The 13,516-nt window shown below is 24.7% G+C and overlaps 1 protein-coding gene across 1 annotated transcript; it reads left to right on the top strand.

Moving 5' to 3' along the window:
• Positions 1-8,023: 8,023 nt before the first annotated feature.
• Positions 8,024-9,099, top strand: LOC127241598 (non-specific lipid-transfer protein 1-like). The gene is made up of 2 exons (XM_051260730.1): positions 8,024-8,461; positions 8,856-9,099. Exons 1-2 carry the CDS (start codon positions 8,112-8,114, stop codon positions 8,863-8,865), a joined length of 360 nt encoding a protein of 119 aa, XP_051116687.1. The 5' UTR covers positions 8,024-8,111; the 3' UTR covers positions 8,866-9,099.
• Positions 9,100-13,516: the final 4,417 nt, after the last annotated feature.

Below are 13,516 nucleotides of genomic sequence, written 5' to 3'. Positions count from 1 at the left end.
AAATGATTATGTTTGTAATTTAACTAAAAGTCAAAGAGAATTTTAGCATTTAAGTATAATTAATTTTTTTAAAATAAAAAAAATATAACTATAATAGTAAAAAACATAAATTACGAAAAAATATTTTTTAATAATATAAATTGGGATCGTGACATTAAAAAATATTAAATGGACAAATTCATAATTAATTACGTGGGTTAATTATCTTTATTACAATTTAGCGATCAACTAACTACTTCCAAACGGCCAAATTATTACAAACTTAAATTGCATTTATTTAGGGATGTGACCTTTTACTAAAATACAGTAATAACTTATCTATCACTGCCATGCATTTAATTCTCACACACGCACATATATATATATATACATATATTGCCATTGAAACAACTTTGCCGTACTGCTACAAAGAAATATAATTAATAGATAATTAAAAATATATTAGTGTAAATAATTATTTTATAATATAAATAATTATAGATTAAGATTAAAATAACTAATTAGTTTAATTAAAATTAAAAAAATTAAAAATTAAAAAGTTTAAAATGAGATTAAAATATATAATCATTTTTCAAAAAAGAAAAGTGACATGGAATATGGGACGGACATAAACGGCAACGTAGACATGGTATGTGGGACGGAGGGAGTAATATAATAGTTTTGTTTATTATTTTTCTTCGTCGTAAAATAATAGTTTCATTTTCATAAATATTCATATCACCGTAAAATTATCCCTACTTTTTCATTATTATTACACAAATGCTACTATTTTTTACACTATTGCACTCACAATGATAAAAAAAGTTTTTTATTCGTACTTTTTACTAACTATCAATATAATATCAATATTCTTTAAATCTCGTACTCAATCCAAATAAGATCATAGTTTTGAGGCGGATAGAGTATTTGTTTGAAGAAGGATTATTTGTATTATTCACACCAAAATTTTCTTTTAAAAATATTAAATTAAATATCTTTTTAAATTTAAAACACCATATTAATATTTATTTATATTATATCATACAATTATTTTAATTCAAATATTTTACTATTTAAATTTGAATCCAAAATTCAAAACCCAAACAAACGCAACCTCAATAATGCCTCTCTGCAAAGTCATCTATTTTAGGGGCCCACGTAATTAATTTTGTTATCTACGTGCTCAAAATTTTCAATACTAACTGCTTATATCTCAATTATTAAATTTAATATAAATATAATGAAGATATTACTAATTAATATTTGTCAGTTAGACTAGTATTAATAAATATAAAAGTGTTTTGTATGAAAAATAAAAAGTACCAAGAAATAATAGCAAAAAAAAAAAAAAAAAAAATTCAAATAAAAATGAATTCACTAAAAAATAAGAATAATATTTTTTCTTAAAAGACAAAAAATATAGTGGAGAAAATGTAAAACTACGGACAGTGATACGAGTATTTATGGAAATGAAATTATTGTTATAAGACGGACAAAAATAATAAATAAAATTATTGTATTGGAACGGATGAAGTATTATTTACATAAACGTATGCAATATATTCCCTCCGTCATGCAAATGTGTGCTCATTTGACCGGACACAAATTTTAAAAAAAATGAGTAATAATTATTACTTTTTCCTTTTATAGTAAAAAAAGTACAAAAATGTAATAATTTTTTACTTAAAAAGAAAACTAGAATATTTTTCAGTGACAACCCAAAAAGGAAAGTGAGTATATATTTGAATGACAGAGGGAGTAATACTCCCTCCGTCAACACACAAAGTAAACATTTACTTTTGGCGCAGTGTTTAAGAAATAATAGTATTTTAATTATAGTGAGTAATTAAAAGTAGCATAATGACATTTTTGCCTTTGCTTTTTTATGTAAAAATAATAATGTGATGTAAAGTAAGCGTATTTATGGGAAAAAAATGTGGTATTTAATGAAATATTTACTTTGTAATTTGACGTCCCAAAATAGAAATATGTATATTTCTAACTGGACTAAGGGAGTAGTATATAAGAGTATTATTTATCTACAAAAAATAACATTCAAATATATATATTTATATTAGTGGCATAATTTTTCATGTCTAATACTCCATTCGTCTCGTATCTATATATCAATTTATTTTTTAAATAGAATTTTAGAAATATTAGTATAAAAATGGGATGCAGTATGAATAAAGTAGAAAATACTAAAATAACTTTATCAGTATTATGTGATATAAAAGTAATGGTATATGTAAAATATATTGTAAATTGAAAAAATATTTGTAATATTAACTAGAAAGTATAACTACAAAAAAAAGAAATTAATAGCTTATTATGAGATATACCATAAATAAAAAAATAAATAAATTGTTAAAAAATAATAAAAAAAAAGTATAAAAAATACATTAAAAAAAAAAAAAAAGAAAAAAGGATCGAACTCATGTTATGCCATAATTCGCGATAATGTTAAGCCCTAATTTGTAAGAGTCAAAGCCACCTCATTAGGTATGGCAGGTCATTCTCCCATTCTTATACGTGTTCCTGCCTATTACTAATTTAAGATTATATTTATATCAGTTTATTTTCGGAAATATTTTATAATTGTTTTTAAAAAATATTAGATTCAATGTTATTTTTAAGTACAATGTCATATTAAACATAAGATATATTTTTAAAAATATTAAAATTGAAAATACTACAAGAACAACAATTTAATTAATACCTATAGGCTATTCACTTTGGTCTTTGTTTTTATTTATTTATTTAAGTTTTAGTTCAAATATTCTCTCATGTCCATTTTAAATACCCCGTCTCATAATTATGTATCTATTTGCTTTTTATACGTAGTTTTAAAAATATTAGTATTATATTGAAATATAATAGAAATAAAGTATAAATGACTAAAATATCCTTATTAGTATTGTGTGATATAAAGGTAATGACACTTGTGCAATATATTCTAAGTTGTAAGGGTATTTGTTATGTTAAACAGATAGTACAGTTACTAAAGAAAAAAAAATGGATACTTTGTTATGAGACGGATTAAAATAAAAAAATAGATAATTTGTTATAGGACAGAAGTAGGTGTTTTAAAATTTTATATAGTAAATTAAAAATAATAATATTTTATTACTTAGTAGGTGTGTAAGAAGTTTTGACATTTTTGTCATAAAGTAAATGTATATGTAATGGTATATTTGTAATTTAAGTAAAATTTAAGAATATTTTAGTATTAGTGTATGATTACTTTTTCTAAAATAGTGTTGTTCACATCGTACATAATTTTACAGTTTGTATATTTCCTCTATTTATTTTGTCTACATTTACTTAGTATTGTTATGTATTTTAAAATAATACTCCCTCCGTCCCATTGAAAGGTTACCATTTTCTATTTTCTCTGTCCCAAAACAAGGTTATCATTTCCTAATTTAGTAGTTGTACTACCTATCTAATATAATAAATACTCTTCTAACTTACACTATATTACACAAATGTCATTACTTTTATATTACGCAATACTAATAGGGGTATTTTCGACTTTTTCAATACAACTCATTATAATATTAATATTAAAAAATCTACATGCAAAAAGTAAACGGCAACCTTGCACCGGGACGGAGGGAGTATTAGCGACGAAATTAACATCTAAATTCCGAGGGGCAAAATATTATAATTTATTTAATATTTAACTAATAAATTTAAATAAAAAAATAATGACAAAATTATATATGAATTTAAATAATTTTGAGGGATAAATTGTATATAAATACATAAAAATTAATATTTTTAACACTAAAAAAATCATAAAAAATTGAATTTGGAGGATAAATTATTCTCCAAAACCCTAATGTAATTCTGTCCCTGTCTAAGAATATATGAACCAGAATTTTATTGAGCATATAATTATTAATAATTTTAAGTAAAATATAATCATACATATACTTTGTCTGTAAGCAACATATTTATTAATTTTAAAAAAATTATATATTGATGTGAACTATTTGAAATAATGAAAATGCACATTGATTGTGCAAATAAAGGGAGTATAATTGAATATAAAAAACACACCAGTTTATTTAATACTCCCTCCGTCCCAGATACCGTATCTGTTATACTCTAGATACGGTATTTTAGGAGGGGTGTAATTAATAGATAATTAAGAATGTATTAGTAAAAATAATTATTCTATAATATAAATAATTATAAATTAAGATTAAAATAACTAATTAGTTTAATTAAAATTAAAAAAAATTAAAATTTAAAATGACATTAAAGTGTGTAATTATTTTTCAAAAAAGAAAAGTGACAGTGGGACAAACAGAAACGGCAACATGGATATGGTATCTGAGACGGAGGGAGTATTTATTTAAAAAATGAGATGCAAGAATGGAAGATTATGGAATGTAATTTTTTTTTTTTTAGTTTTTTGGGTGTGTTTTTTTTTTTTTTTAATCGATGAATTTGAAAAAAATTTAATTTGAATTTGATATAAAATTTTGTGAGAGATTAAAATATATATATTTTTTTAAGTAGATTTCAACAGTAAAATTTGAGAAAATTTTAAAAAAAAATGAAGTTTGAAATGAAGAAAGAAAAAATGGATTTGACATCATGACACGTGGAGTTAATTTAGGCATCATATGTTGCGGGCCGGAGTTATTAGGCGGCCCGGCCGGTGTGTAATGACATGTTCTGCCGACCGCCGGCCGAGCTATATATCGAATTAATTACTCAGGGGACACGTGGCGCCAATATTCGAGCCCTTTTTATTTTTATTTTTATTTACAATATTTACAGTCCGTAAGTATGATTTCCTGAGCAGATAAGACTGGTCAACAACCACCACCTGCTCGCCATTTATTTATTTAATGATGTAGAAAAATTTTACATTTTGAAAAAAAGTTAAAATATACCCAATAATATTCTTTCCCTCTCAAATTAAAAAATTTTAGTCGCTCCGTTCAATTTCTATTGTGCTAGAGTATATCTGTACGGTTTTTTAGGTGATTATATTTTTGTTATAAATTGACAAATTTGCCTATAATTGTATGGTAGAGATTAAAAGTAATAAATGAATGAAAAGTAAAAATGTAAAATTTGTGTTTAAAAAAAAAAGAAATAGAACAATAGTTATTAGACGTCCCAAATAGACAAATAGGAAATTAGTTTGTGGATGGAGAGAGTATATCTTTGTAACTTCTGCTTATCGGACCAAATCAGCATGATATTGATTTGATCAAATTAGCATAGAATCGGTGTCCTTGTTTTATACTCTTTATGTCCTTCAAATATATGCTAAATTTTTTGAATTGTTATTAAAAATATTTCTTAATTTTTTAGTAAAATATTATATCATATTTCTTATTTTTTTACTAGAAAAGATGAAAAAAAAAAAAAAAAACCACTATTTTATTCATTTATATGAAAATTTATTTTATATATATAACATTTACAAAATCTATTTTCAGATAAATAATCTAACCATGAGAGTGAATATATACTATTTTCACTCTTTTAGTTGATACATCATTCACTTTAAATGGTACATTGCCATAACAATATATACTTTTTATAATGTTGTATAACAAATAAATATAAAAATAAAATTAATCAGATTTAAAAACGCACAAACAAACAAATAAATTTATACTTTCTCCGTCCCATAAGAAAATATCTATTTTTTCATTTTAGTCAATCTCATGACAAACTATCCATTTCTTTTTTTTAGTAACTGTACTATCTACCTAACATTACAAATATTCTTACAACTTACAATATATTACACAAATGTTATTACATTTATATCACACATACTAATAAAGTTATTTTAGTCATTTCTACTTTATTTCTACTATATCCCAATATAATACTAATATTTCTAAAACTATGTGGAAAAAGAAAATGAATATTTACTTATGGGATGGAGGGAGTATTTTATTTACGTACATTTTTTTTTTTTTTAAATGACATTATTTATATATAATAATAACTTATTCAAAATAATTATATAAAATAAATACATTTCTTACAAAATAGTAGCATTACATAAAATATACTCATTTTGTCCTATTTTTTTTATTCTTTTCGTATGTCCCATTCTATAGTACTCCCTCCATCCACCTAGAAAGTATACATGTTTTTATTTTGGGACGTCCAATTACAAAGTAAACATTTCATTAAATACCTTACTTTTTTCCATAAATACCCCTGCTTTACATCACATCATTACTTTTACACCAAAAAGCAAAGGCAAAAATGTCATTACACTACTTTTAACTACCCACTATAATTAAAATACTATTATTTTTTAAACACCACGCCAAAAGTAATTGTATACTTTTCTTGTGGACGGAGGGAGTATCATTTTTCTATTTTAGAAAAAATAATTATACATTAATATCAAAAATACTCTGAACTTTCACTTAAATTACAAATATACCATTACACATACAATTACTTTATACATAAAATCAAAGGACAAAAATGTCTAAAATTCTTACACATTTTCACTAACAAATAAAATATTACTCTATCCGTCTCAAACATCCTGCAACATTTCTTTTTTTTGTTTGTCTTAAACTCATTGCAATATTTCTAAATTTAGAAATAATTAATTATGTTTATATATATAAATATACAATTCACTTTATCCTATCACATCACTAAAAAATATATATATATATTTCTCTCTTCAATTATATCACCTAATCTCTAAATTATGTCAAATTACTATATTTAATACTACTCACCTAAATTCCAATATCGAATTTATATGTTGCACAGTATTTGGGACGAAGAAAATACTATTTAGACACAATATCTATCACAAAATATTTCATCATACGTTACTTTAATATCAAATTTAAACATTTTTTTTTTTTTTTCAAAACCATAAAAGAAACATAATAACAAAATACTCTCAACACATAAGTAAACACACGACGTACTTCAAGTTTATTCTCTTGAAATACTTTTTGCCAATCAAATTTAATAATTTTGTTATATTAAATTAAAAAATAACAATACTTTATTAGTAAATAAAACGTGTAAGAATATTTTAACAAATTTGACTTTTTTATTTACATATTAAATTATTATATGTGCAATTATTGTATATTTGTAATGTATGTAAAATTTAAAGATATTTTACTATAATAAAAAATAGGGTAAATTGATTTTTAGCTTCTATCTGACTCATTTTATCATTTTAGTATTTAAAATGGGTTCTATTTAAAATAGTCCTACAAGTAAAATTTTTTTCACTAAAATGGTCCTCCAATGATAGACTCGCCACGCTGGTCGCCGTTGCTGATATGACTGACACATCATAGCTACGTAGATGTCACATCAGGGTTTAGGGTCAGCACTGACGTAGCGATGGCATGTCAGTTGCGGTGAATCTGCCACTGGGGAATCATTTTAGCAAAAATATTTTACTTGCGAAACTATTTTCAGACAAATTCGAAATTTTACCCTAAAGATATATATACATTTAGGTAAAACAAATAACAATGGCAAAATATATACTTTTAGATAGCGCAAAAAAAATATTTCTCAATTTTATTTTATTTATTTTTACTATAATTACTTTTAAAAAAAAAAAAACACATCATTCTATAACTATTTTATTTTTAAAACTAATTACGGCCTGTTTGTTTAGTCTTTTTTGAGGTATTTTTTACTAGGCACGCGAAATCATATCGATAATATAAAAATAATATAGATATATATTGACAATTATGTAAGTTAGTGCACAAAAATTTAAAAAATAAAATAAAAAAAAGTAAAAAATTAAATTTAAAATATAAAAAAAAAAAAAAGAAAAAAGAAAAAGAAGGCGCCCAAATCGAGTTTCCAAAGTAGGCGTAGCATTATGAACACTCTACCCTAATAAATTTGGACACACTTAGCAACATTTACTTACACCATTTATGTCCCACACCAACTTCCCAACTACACTAATTAATTAATTCAAATAATCCAATCTTTCTTAGGGTTTTTCCACTCTATAAAAACCCTACAAACCCTAACCATTTTCCCCACAACACTTCCCAAACCCCAAAAAAATTCCGATTATTTTTCGAACTTTCTCTCTCTACCGCGTCAGCCAAAAAAAAAAAAAAAATCAGAAAAAAATGATCAAGTCATTGATGCTAGTGGCCGCAATGGTGGCGGCATTGGTGGTAGTCCCCCGGGGCACCACCACCGTGCAAGCCGCCGTCAGTTGTACTGCCGCCGTCCAGACTCTGAACCCGTGCCTCGGCTATCTCACTAGCCCGATGGCGCCGCTCGGAAATTGTTGCGACGGCGTCCGGAAACTCAACAACATGGCCCAATCCACCCCGGATCGCCAAAGCGTATGCAATTGCCTCAAGCAAGTCTCCGGCTCGTACAACACCATCGACCTCGACAAAGCTTCCCACCTCCCTGGACAATGCGGCGTCAACCTTCCCTACAAGATCAGCCCTGACATAGATTGCTCGACGTAAGTCCGCCGCGCACACACGCATACATACATATATGTATACCTCATTATTATTTTTGTCATTTATTTATCTTGCTGGAAAAATATATCTCCTGCTTGCAAAAGTTGATATTTTTATCATTTAGCCACGCATGGTGTGAACATCACGCGCAGTCAAATGACAGAAATAATGACTTTTGCAAACACGTAGGATATATTTTTTTACATAGATAAATATACGACAAAAGTGATAATGAGGTATACAAGGAGATATTTTTTGTTATTTTTTCTCTTTTTATATATATACATGAATGCATAGATACATACATACATACATGTGTGTGTGTATATATATATGTATATATTAATGTGGGTATTTTCTTGTTGATTTATTTTCTTGTTCTTGGTTTTGTAGGGTTCATTGAAGGCTGTTGGAACGAGGGTTTTTCGTGCATTGCTAGAGCTCTTCACACACATATTATATATATATATATATATATATCAATGTATGTATGTATATGTGTGTGTGTTTCTATGCTTTAAATAAGTGGGGAAAGAGTTTACTTTAGCCCTTCATGTAATGCTCTTTCTCCATGGTATCTATTGGTTTCTTGATCTTGTAACCTTCTCCTTTTCATATGCTATACTTATTGCCTTTTTTTATGTGTTTTATATCGTTCAATATATATATATATATATATACTATTCACTTTTATCACATCGTATACTTATTTTTATATAAAGAAATTCTAAAATCCAAAGAACTAATATTAAGGTGCAAGAAAAAAATTAATTTATGTATAGTTTGTTTGAGGTAAACCCGTAATCGTAAAATTATGAATCGAACCCCTGATACTTAATGCTAGGTTTGGATTCTCACATTATCAAAAAATAAAAAATAAAAAAATATTAAGCTAGTTGGAGAATATTGTCACAGAATATATAATAATAAAAATAATAATAATAATAATAATAATAATAATAACTATGAAAATTATTTATTATTTTTTTCTTACTAGCTATTTGCATGCATATATAATTTTTAGTGACAAATTAAGGTTGCAGACTTTAAATTTTTTCTCATATTGAAATTAATATTTTTCATCGTACACAGTTTTCAGTAAAAATATATTATATATTGTTATAAAATATTATATCGAAATACTATTTAAGCAAAAATTTAAATTAATATGCTATTCAAATCAATTTCAAATCACAATCAAATAAGTTTTAATTAACAAATCTGTAACATTTTGTTTTTATATAAAAACATACATTTTTTTACTAAAATATTACATCCAATTCATTATTTAAATAGAAAAATTAAAAAATTACCAAACAAACAAGTTCTAAGTTCGCAATTAATTATTGAATTATTTTCACCTAGTGTTAAACAAAAACAGACACACATTATTGCATGACGAACGTACTATTGCATATATATGCTATTGAGGTCGTAGAAACAGTACTAAAAGACATGGGAAAATTTAATAAATTTAAAAAAATTACTATGAACTTATAATAATAGTTTAAATAATGCAGTAACATGTTCAAGAAAAAATATCCTATGATAATGATTCACACATTTTTTAACTAGTTTATATATATATATATATATATTGATAATATTTTTAACTAGCTCATATTTTGAAATGGTTGATTTTGCAGGGTTCATTGAAGACACAGATATATAATAATAAATTAAAAAAATAATTATATACTTTGGTGACCCTTTGGGTATATCCATCGACTTAGGTTAAATTTTACGTTGTAATGTTGTAATTTTCTTACACGCGCCACATGTACTGTATTGTAAAAGTCACATTATTAATATAAAAATCACAATGAATATCAAGGTGGTTTTTTCTGCTACTCGAAAGTGCGTACTGAATAAGTCACAAGTCTAAGCCCCACGCCATCGGACCATTCCCATATCAAAGTTGTGTTTTATTGTTAGCAATGAGCATTGTTTTGTTGTAATTATATTAAAAAAAAAAAAAAGAAAAAAAAATTCAATATATTTAGAATATTTTAAAATATAATTATTTGTAATGGTGTAGATTCCAGTATAGTATTGGTTTGATGGGATCAACGTATACTATAAAAGTAAAACAATATATATAATGTGTTATAAAATATGATATATTATATTATGTTATAACATAATATATATTGTATTATAAATATGCTACAATATGTATAATATATAAGGATTTGTGCCCTATCAATAATACTCACACTACAAAAAAAGTAGTATATTTGTAACGGAATTCCGTTCCTAAAGTTCACGTAGCTAACATAATTCCATCTCTAATTCCGTCTCTAATATCATTAGTAACGGAAAAAGTGAATTTAGGAACGAAAAAACCTCGTTACAAAATTGATAATTTTTTGTAGTGTCAATTTATTTCACCTACATAAATAAATATATCTATATAAAATTAAAATTCTATATATTTTTTTTAAATTTTATGTTATTTATGTATAAATGAATATGTATTTTTGGAGAAGCTATTTGCAATTTCATGAAATTGTGTTAAATTTTTTATACTTTTAAAACTGTGTTAGACTCTCTAATAGTTTCATAAATTTTGCCTCTAACCCTTTGGACATCTTTATTTATGGTGTTTGACATGCACGCGCTTAAACTGTAAATGAGTTTCAAAATTTTCATTTCTAAACACTTGAAATTAGCGGTATATTTAGTCTTTTTACATTTAGCCTAAGAAAACAATAAATATACTCCGAAATAGTTATTTTCCTCTAATTCTAATTTTTTTTTACTGTTTTAAGGCTAAATATATATATATATATATAAATGAATGTATTTATAGTTTCAGGAATTTAAAAATAGAGATTTTGAAATTTATTTACAATTTGAGCGCATTGAGGTTAAACACTGTTAAATAAATACAACCAAATGAATTAGACACAAGAATTTATCAAATTATGAAAGAATGACACAATTTTGAAAATATAAGAATTTGATGCAATTTCCTAAATTTGCATACGAGTTTTGTGAAGTTGAATTTTATTTATTTATATTATATAAGATTTTTTTCTTTATTTAAAAAAAAAACCCATTTTAAATATAAATTTTAAAAACATTCAACATATATTTTAATTTAACTTTATTTGATCAAATATATATTAAATCATAATTTAATTTTCAATCAAACAAATTCTCATTACTAAATATTAAAATCAAATTTCCCACCCAAACCTCTCAATTTGCAATGATATACAACAATTTGATTAAAAATTTAAATTGAATAAACAGTTCATGCTATTTAAATAAGATCCCCTTTACACAAATTTTTTTACACTATTTATCAACAATAATTTTTTAAAAAAATATAAAATTATTTTTTTTCATAAAATATTATAACAAATACTAATTTTTTATTATTTCTAAATTTTTACAAAATTAAAAATTTTAAAAAATATGTCTTATCGAAATCAATGTTTGATTAATATTTTAAATTAATATTTCTTTTAATGTGAGAAGAAAAAATAAAAATAAAATAAAAAAAATTTAAATTGCACAAAATCCACTCGTGGTTTCATGAAATTGCACTAAATCCCCAATATTTCTAAAACTGCATCAAACTCCCTCGTGGTTTCATAAACTTTGCATCTGACCCCCTCGAGGTCCTTATTTAATGGTATTTGATCTAAATGCGCTCAAATTGCGAATAAATTTTAGAATATCAATTTCTAAACCCTTAAAATTACAAATATATTTATTTTTTTTATATTTACCCTCAAAAAATTAGGAAATATACTCAAAAATGGTTATTTTTCTCAGCTTTTAAAAGTTTATTTTTACTATTTCTTTAGGCTAAATATATATATATAATATATTTGTAATTTTAGGGGTTTAGAAATTGAGATTTTAAAATTTATTTGCAGTTTGAGCGCTTGTAAGTAAAATACCGTTAAATAAAGGACCGTTGAGGGGTTAGATGCAAAGTTTATGAAACCACGAGAAAGTTTGACGCAGTTTTAAAAGTACGAAAATTTGGTGCAATTTCATGAAACTGGTGGATTATGTGCAATTTAACCAAAAAAAAATAATAATAATAATAATAACTGAGATCCAGCCCAATTAACCTCACACCCAGACATCAGCCTAAATTTGAATATTCTACAATAAATTTAGGTATAAATTAACCTTTGAGTCGTTCGTGTTTTAATATGGCCCAAATATATTGATTGGCCCAACTTTGGATATAACTTAATAATAAAAAAAAAAAATTAAATTATAAAATATATATACATATCATAGAATTGGCTCTATTTATATAGCCAGTTTTGAAATTTTTAATGCTGTTCATTTACAATAAATTGTTAAAAATATAATGTAAAATACTCCCTTCGTCCCATATTTATCTGTCCATTTACTTTTTGTACGAAGTTTTTAGAAATATTAGTATTATATTGGGATGTAGTAGAAAAAAAAATTAAACTAATCAATATAGTATTGTATGATATAAAGGTAATGTCATTTGTGTAATATATTGTAAATTATAAGCGTATTGTATTGTTAAATCATAAGTACGGTATAAATACTTTGTTATGAGACAGATCAAAATAAAAAAAAAATGGATAAATTATCGAGGGAAGAATTATTATTCATTTATTATTATTATTATTATTATTTTATTATTGAATATAATGTCCGTAGATATTGGATGTGAAGTTGCCCAAATATATTTATAATTGAACTTGTCCATGTAATTCAAGAAATAATAAGGCTAGTAGTATCATTTGTAGGTTCAATAATTTGTCATTTTTATATAAACATTTATAAGAAACTTAAAATTTAAACCCAAGAATTATATAGGAATAGTCACAAATTAATTTGCTTACCCTTGCGTGCAAATTTCAAGCAAATGAACTTTTAGGGTGTGTTTGTATTTATATTTTGTATTTAAACGATGATTATATGTAATATTTTGTGAGATAAACACTACAAAAAAAAAATGGTATATTTGCAACGAAATTCCGTTCCTAAAGTTCACGTAGCTAACGTAATTCCATCTCTAATTCCGTCTCTAATATCATTAGTAACGG

Source organism: Andrographis paniculata, unplaced genomic scaffold, assembly GCF_009805555.1.
Source record: "Andrographis paniculata isolate CXL003 unplaced genomic scaffold, ASM980555v1 Contig83END, whole genome shotgun sequence".
Classification (NCBI taxonomy): domain Eukaryota; kingdom Viridiplantae; phylum Streptophyta; class Magnoliopsida; order Lamiales; family Acanthaceae; genus Andrographis; species Andrographis paniculata.
This window is presented reverse-complemented; position numbering and strand designations above follow the sequence as displayed.

Coding starts and splice junctions, on each gene's coding strand:
- LOC127241598 (XM_051260730.1), top strand. CDS start 8,112: ATGATCAAGTCATTGATGCTAGTGGCCGCAATGGTGGCGGCATTGGTG.